Raw genomic sequence first — 16,759 nt, 5'->3', positions numbered from 1 at the left:
CTCGGTGCAGTGAACCTGTTGCCAGCAGGATTCACTGAAAATAAAAAACCTATACTTAAACTTTTTTACTAAGCAGCTCAGGAGAGCCACCTAGTGAGCACCCTTCTCGTTCGGGCACAAAAATCTAACTGAGGCTTGGAGGAGGGTCATAGGGGGAGGAGCCAGTGCACACCAGGTAGTCCTAAAGCTTTTACTTTTGTGCCCAGTCTCCTGCGGAGCCGCTATTCCCCATGGTCCTTTCGGAGTCCCCAGCATCCACTAGGACGTCAGAGAAATCTGTAATCTATTCACTATAATGTATTTCTGTTTTCTTATACATTCGATTCACCTTTTTAATATTGTGCAAGAGCTTTCACACTCTTTTCAGTATATAATATTTTAGACATTGTTCTTATTGTGAGAGAAGTGGTATTCTACAACACAAAGCAATGTGACTGAATAACAATGCAAACAGTCACATTTAGCCAAAAAGGAGTGATAACAGAACACTCTTTTCTGCACATGAAATGTAACTAGGATGTCAGGGTATAGAAACTTTTTCACTTCTGTTTGTGAATTCTATTAGTAGCTCTTTTAAATAAGTGAAGTTGTAGTTAAGGTTTATCGTCCCTGTAGCATCCAGCTACAGGTTCTCTGCCTTGCTAATAGTGTCAGCCAGTGGACTAACTGCTATACACAAACATGTAAAGCAGTAACCATATGCTGGCATGACTACCAAAACAGGTAACCTCATACTATGGATGTTAATCAAGCTCCCAGAGGGCGCAGGCGGTATTAAACATGAAAGCACTGTGTCACATCTGTCCTCACAGTGTAGGTCAGAGTACTGAATGACCAGAAAATATGGGAGTCCAAAAAATGTCATTGTTGCAGCAGTCCCTGTGCTAGAGGGAGAGACCACAGGGACTGTACAGACATACCTTGCATAATGGCCCTTCAAATCTCTGGAGGTTTTTCAATATATACTTAAAAAAAAAAAAAGAAGAACAATTCATTATTTGGTACCAGCCAGTAAGACTAAAATTAGATGCACATTTCCATGTTCTCACCTTTCCAGCCTTGGCTTGGAGAACTTGCTTTATTTCTATATGCTGGGCGAGATCCATTGGAGTCTGACCTAGAACATCATGAATAAATAACATTCAAAAATTCTCTGTGAATGAAATCTACAGCTACAGTAGGAGGCGAAACAGGAGTATAACAGTAGCACGCATTCAATACTTAACATTGCATGATTACATATATGCTAAGTGCATTGACTGTTTAAGGCAGGAGCTCGGTAACTTTTAATGCGTCATTGCCATAGGGGTGTAGTATGGCATGCCGGCGCCGGGAGCCCGACCGCTGGCATACCGACAGCGTGGCCAGCGCAAATGAGCCCCTTGCGGGCACGGTGTCGCACTACGCGCGCCACGCTATATTATTCTCCCTCCAGGGGTGTTGTGGACCCCCACGAGGGAGAAAAAAAAGTGTCGGGATTCCGGCTGTCGGGATTCCGGCGCCGGTATACTGTGCGCCGGGATCCCAACAGTCGGCATACTGAAGACCACCCCGCCATAGGAAGTCATCCTTTCAACAAGTCATTTCTGCCTTGCTACAGTATCCCTGGGTAAGTACAGATAATGTGAAATGGAAAAGTCTAGGAGCAACAACAGCTCACTTGCTAACACTTGCAGAGTGCTAAAGCGTAGAGCATGTAAAGATAGTCTGTCCTAATCTGCAATACTCACTACCAAGTTCCAAGTTGGAAGTAACATCAGCAAAGACCTGTCGATGAGAACTTCATGGATTGGTTTTCCATGACCAAGCAGCCGCATACAAGGCTCGGATCACCATGCACAGCACAAAGGCAAATATCACTGGACTGATGTCCACACTACCATTGGACCGTGGAGGTTTAAAGTGACAAATCACACATCTGCGTTTGGTGCGGTGCGGGAGAATAATGGTCTGGGGCTGTTATGTAGCATTTTTCCTGGGCCTATTCATTCCAGAAAAGGGTAGTCTTAATTATACATCATACAGTGGCATTCTTGGGGAAAAAAAAAAAAAGAGTGATCCCAACACTGTGGCTTGACTATGCCCCATGCACAAAGTGAGGTCCATCAAAATAAGTCTGGCATGAAAGAACATGACTGGCCTGCACAAAGCTCTGACCTCAGCCCCAATGAAACACCTTTGGGATGAACTGTAATGCCAACAGTGAGCTGACCCTCATCGGCCAACATCAGCCAGCCTCACTAATAGATGTGAATCCCCACAGCCATGTTTCAAAATCTAGTGTGCAGTCCAGGCCCCTTCTCCCTAATATATTTAAAAGCTAGTGGAATGCATTCCCAGGAGAGTGGAATCGGTTATAACTGCAAAAAAGTGGTGGCCCAACTCCATATTCATTAAAAAAAAAAAAAAAAAAACACATTTAAACAAAAGTGTTAAACAAGCACATACTGGTGCAATATTAAAGTGTACGCATATTTTTGGTCAAGTAATATATAACAGACTAGGGTCTTAGGAGTACCGGGCATGGAGCTCTTCTGGGTATGCGTGGGTCCATTAATGGGCCCAGGAGGCTGGAGCCTTAACCAAATTTAGGTATTGGTCGAGCGATTCAGAGTTCCACTCCTGCTTTCATGTCCATGGATTTCATTTAAATGTAAAAGACTTACTGCTTTTATTTCTAATCTTTGCATCTGCTCCACTTTTGAGAAGCTTTAAGGCACACTGTTTCATCCCACGATACGCGGCACAATGTAGAGGAGTGTTACCCATCTGGTCAGTGCAGTTGATATTGGGTGGTTTAGCTCTGTTAAGCTAGATGAAAGTAACACTTTTCAGGTAATGAATTCTGGGTTTCAATTAAAAAGATTAAATAATGTATGTCATTACACCTGATGTAAAAATACTCCATAAAAGATACCCATAAAAATATATACATAGTAATATAGGAAAATTGCCATAAAAATGCTAGTTTACACTCTATTATCACAATTTTGGGTAGTCTTCCACAAAAGAAAACTGGAGGTGTTGCCCATAGCAACCTATCATTTTCTATAATGTACTATAGAACTGATAACTAGCATCTATTTATAGTTGCCATAGTTGACACCTCCATTTATCCTTTTCAGAAGATTTCGTAAATCTACTTATTCATCTTTAAAGAAAGTTGTTGACATGAGAGACGGAGTTTATTAGTAAAAAGTTCTACAAAACATTTTCTATGAAATAAATTTCAGCACATATTAACGAAGAATGGTTCTCTAATCTATAGTTACATAATGCAATTCTGTATTTTACTTGCAAAACATAGATAGTATACATATACTAGATAGAGAACAGCTATGACAAGTTACAGCATGGTTTACTTTAATTTTACCAGTTCGGATAATGTTACGATGTTCCCCTCTCTCGCGGCACACAACAGTATCTCTTCCAGTTTTCTTTCCTGTGTCCGTTGTGCAGCTGATAACACAATTATTTACAATGTTCCATTAGAATTATAGTATCATACAATTCATATACTTAAAAAAAAAAATTCCTGCTGGTTCTATTTTTAAATGCACTAATATGTATTATATATCTATTGATTTTTATTGAGTACATGCAAATTTAAAGTCAGTGGTGTGGCTGGGGGCGTGTCTAGCGTTCCTGAAGATGCTGGGCTTCCCCCAGAGACACTGGCCACACCATGTAGATGCAGTGTGCATGTGTACAGCATGACCAGCAAGTTGTACTGCATCTGCTGATTATCTCAAATGAATACCATGATTGCATAGTTTAGGTACGATTCGTGGAACTACACATACCAGCAAGTTGTACTGCATCTGCTGATTATCTCAAATGAATACCATGATTGCATAGTTTAGGTACGATTCGTGGAACTACACATACCAGCAAGTTGTACTGCATCTGCTGATTATCTCAAATGAATACCATGATTGCATAGTTTAGGAACATTGAGAAAGAGTTTTTTTTTTTTTTTTTTTTTTTTTTTTTTTAACTCTGTAAAGATTTAGTTGGCTGCCTTATTGGTATGTAATGCCTGTTTGTGTAAGATAATTTATTGCCTTAGTCTGAAGTGGGATTGTATCGGGAGGAGTTTGCAATCATTGCATTCACATGGAAATTGTTCCTATTTAAAGTCTAGTATACGGCTGGTAGTGATTCCATAGAAGTGCTAACATAAAAGTGTTATTATAATATTAGCGTTATACCTGCGTTAAACCGAAGGAGAACAGAAGGAAACAACAACACACCAAAACTATGACATATGGACTGTATTTCATCTTATGCATATTATCTGTCTTTTAAACTAAGAAAAGACATCCCCAATCTGCTCACTACAGTTCTCTATTATGCCAAGTCATGTATGTTCTTGATGTAATGAATTGCTTGTAATTGGCATTGCATGTGTGGGGAAGTTGTTCAGTGAAACAGTTTTATTACTGCATGCTGTCTGGTGTTTACCTCCTTTGACCATTTGGCCATTTGTGGACAGGTGTACTATATCTTTTCATTTAGTGAGGTGTAGTCGTGGTGTAAAGGACAGAGTGTGATTCCTGATTGGGGGGGAGGGGGGGGGACAAACAAACACTGAACAACATCACCAAGCAGGTAATTTCAACTTTGAACTTGTTATTTTTTGTACTGTCCGGACATGGCTACTAATAACAGATGCACAGACAAAATTCTTAAAGCTATGTGTGCAAATGCTAGGAGCTTAGGAGACAAAATTCCAAAGCTAATTGCGATAATGACAAGGGATAACCTGGATATTGTCGCAATTACTGAGTCATGGTGCAATGAGAATCATGACTGGGACATAGCTATACCAGGATACAATTTATTTAGGAAGGATAGAATGGGAAGAATAGGAGGAGGGGTAGCAATGTATGTGAAAAAAAGCATAAGTGCTACTTTAATACAAAATGTTGAGGACAAAACTGAGGCCCTTTGGGTCACCACGGAAACTGGGGAGAAGGACATTATTCGCATTGGGGTGATCTATAGACCACCAGGTCAGGGGCAGGATTTGGATAGGAACCTATTGTTGGACATCTCTAAAATGGCTTTAAAGGGAGAAGTCATAATCATGGGAAACTTTAATTTACCTGATGTAAATTGGGAGGGGTCCTTTGCAAGTTCAGCTATAGGTGGCAAATTTCTAAATTCCTTACAGGGAGCATCTCTCAAGCAATTGGTGAGGGAGCCCACTCTCAAAGACTCAATATTAGATTTAATTCTTACAAATGGTGACAGGATATCAGACATATATGTGGGTGAGCACCTGGGATCCAGTGATCATCAAGCAGTATGGTTTAGTATAAAGACAGGATCCAACTCCTGTCACACAAAAACAAAGGTGTTGGATTTTGGAAAAGCTGACTTTGCAAAAATGGGGAGATGTTTAAGTGATTCATTGGTGAACTGGAGGAATTTGGAAGGGGTGCAGGAGAGAGGGGAAAAACTGAAAAGTGCAATACTAAGGGCAACAGACCTTTGTATCAAAAGGGTTAGGAATAGCACCAGGAAAAGGAAGCCAGTGTGGTTCACAAAAGAAGTATCAACTAGTGTGAAAGCAAAAAAAGACGGCTTTTAGGAAATACAAACAGACTCAAAATAATAATGACAAAGAGGTGTATCTTGACAGACGGAAAGATGCTAAGAAAGTGATCAAACGTGCAAAGGCAGAAGCCGAGGAGAAAATGGCCCAGTCAGTAGATAAAGGGGGCAAAACTTTTTTTAAGTATATAAATGAAAGGAGAAAATCAAATGGAGTAATAATAAGACTTAAGACAGAGAGTGAGAATTTGGTGGAGGGAGACAAGGCAATATCAGATCACCTAAATAATTATTTTTGCTCAGTATTTACTACAGAAGGAGAAGGGAAGGGGTCCCAGTTATGTTGCAAGGACATTCATAAAAATAAGGTAGATGAAAGTACATTTACACAGGAGAAGGTCCTAACTGAACTTTCAAAACTAAAATAGGATTTTGGTACCTACCGGTAAATCCTTTTCTCTTAGTCCGTAGAGGGTGCTGGGGATTCCAAAAGGACCATGGGGTATAGACGGATCCGCTGGAGCTTGGGCACACTATAAAGACTTAAACTAGGTGTGAACTGGCTCCTCCCTCTATGCCCCTCCTCCAGACCTCAGTTAGAAAACTGTGCCCAGGAGAGATGGACAATTTCGAGGAAAGAATTTATTGTTATAAACACGGTGAGTGTCATACCAGCTCACACCTCAAACACACTGTAGAACGTGTCATTCAGTAGAATACCAGCCAACGGCATGAACAAAACACAGCCACATGCTGAGAGAATATGTAACACAACCCGTGTGTCCACAGAAGCAAAAATAAGACCCCGCACGCTATGTCATGAACAACGGTAGCAACCGCCAGACAGAGAAGACACACCACCAGGGTGTAACCAAAAGCAATAACTGCAGACACCGTACGCACTGGGACGGGCGCCCAGCATCCTCTACGGACTAAGAGAAAAGGATTTACCGGTAGGTACCAAAATCCTATTTTCTCATACGTCCTAGAGGATGCTGGGGATTCCAAAAGGACCATGGGGTTTATACCAAAGATCCAAAACGGGCGGGAGAGTGCGGACGACTCTGCAGCACCGAATGAGCAAACATAAGGTCCTCAACAATCAGGGTATCAAACTTGTAGAGCATCGCAAAAGCGTTTGACCCCGACCAAGAATCCGCTCGGCAAAGTTGAACCGCCGAGACTCCTCGGGCATTCGCCCAAGAAAAGCCCATCTTCCCAGAAGAAAGAACCTCCACCGACTTCGGTGACGGCAAAGCAGCCGTAGAACGAACATGCCAAACCGCATCACAGATTCAGCATGTAACAAACTGCATAACGCAGTCTCCCAAAGTAAGCTGGGACATACCAGATAAACAGGGCCTCTGTTTCTCCAAACTGAGCCAAATTGATGACTTACATACTCAAATCCCTGGCTAGATCAAGGGAATTTGAACCAACTAATGCCTAAGTAACCCCCGGCATCAAAATAGGCCGATTTCTGCGAAACCCAGAAACCACTCTTGGTAGAACTACCAACCGAGTACTCAATTCCTCTCTATCCACCTGAAAGACCAAACAAGGCTCTTGTGAGACAAAACCACGACTTCCGACACCCGCCTTGCGGACGTCAAAGTCAAAAGCCTGACCACTTTCCAAAAGAGAAACTTCGTAAAGAAACTTAATAGGCTTGCCTCCACATCGGCTTGTAACGTATGGCTAAGCAGGACCTAGCTGAAAGTCCTCCATAGGAGCCTTCCTGGATACACACCGAGACACATAATTACTCCAACAACGGTTGTAACGCTGTGCCGTCAGTTCTTTCCTAGCCTGAAGAATTGAAGAAACGACTTCACTGGGAACACCCATTCGGCTTAGGATACGACATTCAACCGCCCCGCCGTTAGACGCAGCCGCGGTAAGTCCTGATACACGCCCCGATCTTGTTGTAACATTACCTCACTTAAAGGAAGAGGGCAGTAATTTTCTATGAGTAAACCATGAAAACTGGATAGCCAACCCGCTCTGGTTAGACCGGATTTCAGAGGATCATCGATCATCTTTCGCTTACCACTGTCAGAAAAGTGAAAGCGGAGAGGCCACCTAGACCGACTAAAAACACGCACGGCGTCACGAGGATGTCCGCTGCTATATCCGGAGTGTCCCTTAACCTGGAACAATCTCCTCAAGGCCTCTCGTTGAGGCGAGACGCCAACATGTGCAATTGCGACACTCCACAAAGACTTGTCACATCTGGGAAAGCTTCTCGATGATGACAGTATTTTTCCCGGCTGGATATCATGTCCTCAAAGGAAATCTATTTCTCCGTGGTTTACCTCCGGAACGAAGACTGCTAACATAGCGTTTACCAGACTTCCCCCTCAACTGCAAACTGTGCATCTTCTGCCATTTCCGCTTTTTCCTTGTTCCGCCCTAGCGGCTTACTTACGCCATTGCTGACAAGGCTTCTGGCAGAATTAACACGGCAGAACACGAAGAATACGTTCGTCTAAAATAGCTTTTAATTCAAAAAAGCTTACAGCAGACAAGTTTCCCAACTTGACCTCATCCTCTGGAAATACGTCCCTTGCAAAGGAATGCTCCCCAGCTTCGGAGATCTATATGCACGGACACCAAGATCTAAACCTGGATCCCTAACCTTCATTCCTCTAGAAGGAAAGAACCGAGCAGACACCACAGGAGCGATGTCCTGGCCGTTTTGATTATATTCCGGTGCATGCGCAGGTGAGACCCGGACCACATTTCCAACTGGTCCCATGAAAACCACTCTGGTATTAGACCTGCTCTCCGAAAAAGGCCTCTCATGCCGCATCAATCTGTCTTATTAATGGAACCTACTGATGAGGTGTCACCTCAAAGCCGATCCAACTCTGGATCCTCAGACCTCTTTCCACAGGAAAAACACCGAACCTTAACCGGTCAGTATCTACTCTAAAACCCACTTCTGACATCTGCGTCGTTGGGAACAACAGGCCAATTCCTGCGCCGAAGAACAGTCAGGGATAAACAAGGATATGCACCTTTTTACAGGGACAACCAGACAATGTCCCGAACGTGACGCACCTCTGTATGGCGTCGCGTGTTACCTCCCCTTCCATAGGGGAAAGGCAAAATCTATTAGAAAAAACAGTAAGGGGAAACAACCGTAACTCAGAATGTTCCCCTTTGGCTTCTATAAATAACTCAAAGGTCCTAGTCTATTCCTGGACTAACTGAAAATTAGTAGACAAGTGGTCACCGGAGTGGGGACCAGCAAGATAGACTCAGCGACAAGTGGTGTATGTAGTGGAAACAGAAACTACGTCCACTTCTGCGAACCTAACAAGGCTGCAGAACCCTTACCTTTTCACCTTCCACTGTCTAGACAGAAAAGGAAAAAAGAACGGTCTCGAACCGGTTAAACGACTGCATCCCACAAAAGAAAGCGTCATCAACCGTTGTGAAGGAGGTTAACTCACGAATTTAGACTTACCAGCGGATACCGCCGAGATTGACTGAAGAGAGGCCACACCAAACAGCTGTATACCTCCCACCAGCATCTCCCGGAGACCTCCTCCGCATTTTTCCGGTCACACCACCTGCTGTCACGATGCAGCCTGCTGTAATGTTAGAAGGAAAAATAAACATAGGCAAGCCTACCCACTCTGGGTAGGATAATTCTATCGGATGCTTACCCGACTACCACACTCCCTCAAGTGCATACATTGCAATTAAGGTCAAAGTATAGAAATAAAATTTCACTTAGTTGCCTGTGTATGATCCTTTGCGACCGGGCTCTGCGTCGACCAGGAGTTGATTGTCATAATTTTCTCTCCGCGTTGTGAAGAGACTAATATTCGGACTCCTTGAGAGGATCGAAACCGACTCATCCCGGCCAATCTAGAGCTTAATCAACAGAGCGACCAGCACATGAGAAGAAAACCATTATTTCAGCATTCATGGATATACATAATGTAATACACAATAAAACACCCATATCGTAATCATGCATATATAAAGTTATATCTACACATATATACATATAGACATAACCTATACGCAAGTGGATTGTCCAGATCAGTCAGGTCCGTAGTGACAGTAATGTGTTGTGAATGTGTATGACCATGTCCTGACGTGCCCCCGATGTGGATCTACCAGGAACTTTACGGCCGACAGAAACTGAGTAAATGTCGACAGCACAGAATAGTAAGCGGGCAAAAAAAAAAAAATAATCTTGGAACCCCAAGGGGTCTGAGGGAAGCATACCTCTACAATTGTAATAACACTCCCCCTACATACATATATATATATATATATATATATATATATATATATATATATATATATATATATATATATATATACATACACACACACACATACACACACATACACATATACACATACACATATACACATATACATACACACATATACATATACACACACCAATACAGGCACAAGGCAATAACAGCCTGTTAATTCTTTTACCCAGGAATTACCGTTGATGCCGATAGGGCATCGACCGACCGCAGTGTCTCCCCTAGCATGTTTACTTGTTTTTAAGCACACAAAAGTAACCTCCTAATACTTAGTTGTTTGAATCAAGTACCGGCAAGCGTCGGCAAAACCGACAGTTATCCCCACAGGTGCCTTTGACAAAGCCCTTACACCTGTCGACACTTGTCGACTAACCAATAGTGGGTAAATAAAAAGGGAAACAGTGTATTTATGTATTACAACAAGGATTCTGCGTCCATTATCAATCCTAATGCTATATGACACCCATACAGCATTAAAGCACTCTGTGCCCCCCTTCCTTCTTAGTACACAGCAAGTCCCGGTGGGGGACTTAGGAAAATGGCGCTGACCCCTCTGTGAGGGCTAAGCTCCGCCCCTTCCCGGCGCGCTTAAGCCCGCTCGACAAAAAATATATATATAACCCTATATTGAGCCGGGGGACCCTATACACAGGGAGATTTCACCTCTGGGAGGGCAACAGAACCCAAAGACTATGTCCCCCACTGTGTTTGTGCTTGGCGGGGACAGCAGGGAAAAATGGCGCTGACTCTGTGTGTGAGGCTAAGCTCCACCCCTCTCGGCGCGCTATAGCCCCCCTGTATATCTAAAACCAATCAGGCCGAGCACTAAATATAGGGTAAAGACTCTATATTTACCCAGCACCATGCTGCTCAGGGCGCCCCCCTGCGCGCCCTGCACCCCAGACAACCGATCGGCATGCCGGAGCCCCGGCGCGTCGCGCACCCGCCGCTCTCAGGGAGGGTCCTCGTGTGCGGCGCCCGGGAGCTCTAACTATCTATGCTGCCCAGGGCGCCACCACCCCCCGGTGCCCTGCACCCATGGCGGCCGACGGGGACCACGGAATAACGCGCCTGCGGGGGTCTGTATACGGAGAACCCCGGCAGCACGAGTAAGAAAACTGTTAATAACTAACTCGCTGCCCAGGGCGCTCCCCCCCCCCCTCCCCCCGCGCCCTGCACCCTGCACCCATATAAGCGGTGGCGGGGAAATCGTTAAAGTATGCTGGCGGGGGATGAACCACGGTGCCTCAGCACCTAAATGCTTTTTTGCCAGTTTTTCACATTAAGAAGACCAGTAACTTGCTGCCCAGGACGCTCCCCCCCCAGCGCCCTGCACCCTGTGAGTGCCATTGGTGTGTGGGAGCATGGAGCGCAGCACTACCACTGTACCTCCGTTACTGAAGTCTTCTGCCGTCTAAAGTCTTCTTTTCTTCCAATACTCACCCGACTTCTTTCTTCTGGCTTCTGTGAGGGGGGTGACGGCGTGGCTCCGGGAACAAGCAGCTAGGCGCACCTAGTGATCGAACCCTCTGGAGCTAATGGTGTCCAGTAGCCGAGAAGCAGAGCCTTGAAACTCACAGAAGTAGGTCCTGCTTCTCTCCCCTCAGTCCCACGATGCAGGAAGCCTGTAGCCAGCAGGTCTCCCTGAAAATAAAAAACCTAACAAAGTCTTTCAGAGAAACTTAGTAGAGCTCCCCTAGTGTGTGACCCATCACTCCTGGGCACAAAGTCTAACTAAGGTCTGGAGGAGAGACATAGAGGGAGGAGCCAGTTCACACCCAGTTTAAGTCTTTATAGTGTGCCCAAGCTCCTGCGGATCCGTCTATATCCCATGGTCCTTTTGGAATTCCCAGCATCCTCTAGGACGTATGAGAAAAGTGGATAAATCAATGGGGCCAGATGGGATACGCCCAAGGATTCTAAAAGAGCTAAAAGATGTGCTGGTGGCACCATTAACAGAATTATTTAACCAGTCACTAAATACAGGTGCCATTCCAGAGGACTGGAAAAGAGCAAATGTAGTTCCATTGTACAAAAGTGGAAGCAAGGAAGAAGCAAGTAACTACAGACCAGTAAGCCTTACATCAGTAGTAGGGAAAGTAATGGAAAAACTACTAAAAGAAAGAGTTGTGGAATATCTTAAATCAAACAACTTACAGGATCCAAAACAGCATGGATTTACTGGTGGGAGATCATGCCAAACAAATCTTATTGACTTTTTTGACTCTGTGATGAAAATAATAGATCAAGGGGGAGCTGTAGATGTAGCATATCTAGACTTTAGTAAGGCATTTGACACTGTCCCACATCGCAGACTGCTAAATAAACTTGAAAGTGTGGGGGTGGATTATAAAATAGTTAAATGGATAAGAACCTGGTTGCAGGATAGGAAACAGACAGTTGTAGTAAATGGAGTGCAATCTATGGAGGGAAATGTTACCAGTGGAGTACCCCAGGGATCTGTACTCGGACCAGTTCTCTTTAATATCTTTGTTGGTGACATTGCAAATGGTATTGAAGGGAAAGTATGCCTTTTTGCAGATGATACAAAGATATGCAACAGGGTAGACACACCAGGAGGGGTAAAACAAATGATTGATGACCTAGCTAGGCTTGAAAAATGGTCAAGAACATGGCAACTACAGTTTAATGCTAAAAAATGCAAAATCATGCACTTGGGTCTCAAAAACCCAAAGGCTAAATATAGTATCAAGGGTACTATAATGGAAACTACTGAGGAGGAAAGGGATTTAGGAGTCACTATTTCAAGTGACTTAACGGCAGGAAAGCAATGCAACAAAGCAATGAGAAAGGCAAGTCAGATGCTTGGTTGCATAGGGAGAGGAATCAGTAGCAGGAAAAGAGAAGTAATAATGCCACTGTATAGGTCATTGGTGCGGCCTCATCTGGAATACTGTGTCCAGTTCTGGAGACCATATCTCCAGAAGGATATAAATACATTAGAGAGTGTACAAAGAAGGGCAACTAAAATGGTGCATGGCCTACATCACAAAACTTACCCGGAAAGGCTAAAAGATCTTAACATGTATAGTATGGAGGAGAGAAGGGAAAGGGGAGACATGATAGAAACTTTCAAATATACCAAAGGTTTTAACAAAGTTCAGGAGGGAAACATTCTTCAAAAGGAAGAGAAGTATTAGAACTCGAGGCCATACACTGAAACTGGAGGGAGGCAGGTTCAGGGGAAATTTAAGGAAAAATGATTTCACAGAAAGGGTAGTGGATAAGTGGAATAGCCTCCCATCAGAAGTGGTAGAGGCTAAGACTGTAGAGCAATTTAAACATGCTTGGGATAGGCATATGAATATCCTTACAAAGAATTAAGGTTCAAAAAGGGTTGCGATTACCTAAAGGATAAAAAAAAATGGGCAGACTAAATGGGCCAAGTGGTTCTTATTTGCCGTCAAATTCTATGTTTCTATGTATTCACCGTCTGATCTACTATTGGTGTCACTCCCTTGGATGGAGTCGCCCTAGAAAGCCACTGTTTACAATGCAAATCAAATAATCAGTTATTGCAATTAATAAACACGTTACGTTAGTGACTGGACTGGCTCCTTGATTGAAGCAAAATTTCTTATGATTGAATAACAATTGTTTTGGATCCCAGGAGACATCTTGTGGCAAAGATTAAATAGTGCATTTTACGTAAGTTCAAAATATGAGCAGGATTTGCTTTCATACTGCCATATGTTGGCATTGCAGAGAAATTCAAACATGTGCGCCATTCGGAGGACACTGAAAAGGGAAGTGGAGGGAGCCTTGTTGGCTGTCTGGGTCCAGGGCAAGGTGTATGGTTATTTATAGGAGTATTTGCCTTTTTTTGTAGGTTTAATCATTTTTCATTTGATTTTGAACTTTGCTACAGTTGGGATGTCTGCAGAGGGCTGCAGCCCGCTTACATCGTGAGATTGCCTGGAGGGTCCAAGCCACTTCTGCCAAAAGCAGTGCCGGTACCACAGCAGCTCCAGCCATAGCGCTAGCATACAGTCACCATGTCGACATTCATAATGTCAACAGTTATGTCGAAATGTGAAATGTCAACATGTAATTAGCTAACCTCAGACATCAGGGATAGAGATAGGCTGGGGGGGGGGGGGGGGGGAGGTACGGCTGTGGGAAGCGGGTTAGAAAATAGGATTTTAAATCACCTACCGGTAAATTCTTTTCTCATAGTCCATAAGAGATATTGGGGAGACTTAGTACAATGGGGTATAGATGGGGTCCAAAGGAGCCTGTGCACTTTAAATTTCTTCACTGGGTGTGCTGGCTCCTCCCCTCTATGCCCCCTCCCACAGGCAGGAGAAAGGACATATATGAGAGAAGGAATATGATAACAAAGAGTGGTGAGATTTAACACCAGCACACCACGAACATATAACAACCAGCAACAGCTGGAAACAACAACAGCAACAGCTGAACAGGTAACCACATAAAGAGAACCTACAGAAAAGTCAACGCACTGAGGTGGGCGCCCAATATCCCTTATGGACTATGAGAAAAGGATTTACCGGTAGGCAATTAAAATCCTATTTTCTCTAGCATCCATAAGGGATATTGGGGAGACTCAGTACAATGGGGACGTCCCAAAGCTTCCAGAACGGGCGGGAACGTGCGGATACTTCTGCAGCACCGCCTGCCCAAACTGGGTATCCTCTTTGGCCAGGGTATCAAACTTGTAGAACTTCACAAAAGTGTTCTTCCCCGACCAGGTAGCAGCTCGGCACAGTTGCAAGGCCGAGACTCCCCGGGAATCCGCCCAGGAAGAGCACACCGATCTTGTAGAGTGGGCCTTCAGAGACTTAAGAACAGGTAAGGCTGCCGACACATAGGCCTGATGGATAATAAGCCTAAGCCAATGAGCAATGGACTGCTTCGAAGTAGGACAACCCTTTTTCTGCACATCAGAGAGCACGAACAAGGAATCAGTCTTTCTGATCCGAGCCGTTCACTTGATATAGATCTTCAAGGCTCGCACAGCATCCAATGTCTCCGGAGGAGCAGAAGTGTCAGAACTGGATGGAACCACAATAGGTTGAAGCAGAACTGGTGCTCTGTTCCTGAGAACAGGTGTTTGCAGGTCTTTTTGGCTTACCTCTGGTGCCTCTAGCCACATTGGAGGCACCTCTGGCCCTAGATCGAAATCTGTTAGACCGAAAGGAGTGGACAGCCAGCCCCGGGTAGGAACGCCTAGCCGAGGCGGGGCCCCAGAGGGGAGAAATGTAGATTTCCCAGCAGTGACTTTGGAAATCCATGTATCCAACTCAACCCCAAAGAGTCATTCCCCAGAAAAGGGGAAGAATTCTACACTGCGCTTGGATTCTGCATCCAAAATCCACTGACGCAACCACAAGGCCCTGCGCGCCGACACTGCCATGGCAGAAGTCCTAGCATTAATATTGCCCATCTCATTGAGCAAATCACACAGGACGCGTGCAGTGTCCTGAATGTGCTTCGTAGTGACGAGAGGCATATTCCTGGAGAGGTTCTCCTGAATCTGAGTAGCCCACGTATAAATGGCATGGGTCATCCAGCAACCCGCTATGATCAGCCTTTGCAATACAACTGCTGCTGTGTAGATAGCCTTTAGTGTATTCTCTATTTTTCTGTCCCCAGGGTCCTTTATGGTAAAGGAGCCCGGGGCAGACAGCACCGCCTTTTTTGACAGTCGAGAGACTGAGATGTCAACTCCCAGGAGTTCATCTCAGAATTTCCTACCATCGGGAGCAAATGGGAAAGTGTGCAAAAATCTTGTTGACACTCGGTATTTTTTGTCTGGATTTTTCCAGGCTAATTTAAATAGGTCATCTAACTCTGCAGAATCAGGGAAAGTGACATTAAGCTGGTCTTGTGTAAAGAAAAACGACTGTTGTGACGCAGCATCCTCTAGAGCAGTGTTTTTCAACCACTGTGCCGCGGCACACTGGTATGCCGCCAGCGGTTGTCGTGTGCCGCCGCCAGAGATCCCTGTTGCCAGTCCCTGTCTGCTGCCGTCTTCACTATACAGTGACCGCGGAAGAGCTGCCTGCGCTGCCAGATAGTGATACTGATTTACAGTATCACTATCGGGCAGCGCAGGCAGCTCTTCCGCGGTCACTGTATAGTGAAGACGGCAGCTCTCCTACGGGCCCGCCCGTGACCTCTACAACGTGGCGTGACTCATAAGTCACATACACATCACCATCCCGCTCGTGCTGCTCTGCTCCTGCCGCTAAGGAGGAAAACAAAAAAAAGGTTTGGGCCAGTGCTTATGACTATCCACTATTATGGGGGACAGTGTGTGTGGTGGTGTTACTATGGGGGTCAGTGTGTCTGGTGGCATTACTGTGGGGGTCGGTGTGTCTGGTGGTATTACTATGGGGGGCAATGTGTGCAATTACTATGGGGGACAGTGTGATGGCATTACTATGAGGGGCAATGTGTGGAATTACTGTGGCAGTGTGTTCAATTATTGTGCATTATTTTAATAAATGTTGGGGACAATGTGTCTTTCCCCTTGGGGACAAATAGGTTTGTTTTATTTCCCTGTGTATTTTATTTTTCCGTGGGGTACCGATAGTGTGCCTTGGAAATTTTTAAATCTTGTTCGGTGTGCCGCGAACTGAAAAAGGTTGAAAATCACTGCTCTATAGGGAGCTTTAACACGTCCCATATAGCCAGAATGAGGGGTTCAATACCCTGAGCAGAAGCGGAATCCCCACTAATGGGATCCAAGTCATATCTATCCTCCTGTATTTCCTCATCTAAATCAGAAAGTAGGGCAGGTAAACCACGCTTTTGTGGTCCTGAGCTAGAGGGTGGGGGGGGGGGCTGTGTAACATCTGCTCTAGCAGCTAAGTCTGCAACAGCCTGTTGTAGTAGCAGAGTTTCTGAACATT

The 16,759-nt window shown here is 44.6% G+C and overlaps 1 protein-coding gene across 2 annotated transcripts in view; it reads right to left on the bottom strand.

Annotated features, from left to right (window-relative positions):
* The window catches only part of OSBPL1A (oxysterol binding protein like 1A), a 537,997-nt gene that overhangs the window by 409,545 nt on the left and 111,693 nt on the right, over positions 1 to 16,759 (bottom strand). For both annotated transcript variants that reach the window (XM_063923609.1, XM_063923608.1), the window contains 4 exons: positions 3,374 to 3,459; positions 2,667 to 2,811; positions 1,050 to 1,117; positions 921 to 965 (listed from right to left, as the gene is read on the bottom strand). In XM_063923609.1, coding sequence (XP_063779679.1) covers positions 921 to 965; positions 1,050 to 1,117; positions 2,667 to 2,811; positions 3,374 to 3,459 — 344 coding nt within the window. The remainder of the gene's footprint in view (positions 1 to 920; positions 966 to 1,049; positions 1,118 to 2,666; positions 2,812 to 3,373; positions 3,460 to 16,759) is intronic.

Source organism: Pseudophryne corroboree, chromosome 5 (genome assembly GCF_028390025.1).
Source record: "Pseudophryne corroboree isolate aPseCor3 chromosome 5, aPseCor3.hap2, whole genome shotgun sequence".
Classification (NCBI taxonomy): domain Eukaryota; kingdom Metazoa; phylum Chordata; class Amphibia; order Anura; family Myobatrachidae; genus Pseudophryne; species Pseudophryne corroboree.
The sequence above is the reverse complement of the archived record's forward strand: the minus strand, read 5'-3'. Positions and strand labels throughout refer to the sequence as shown.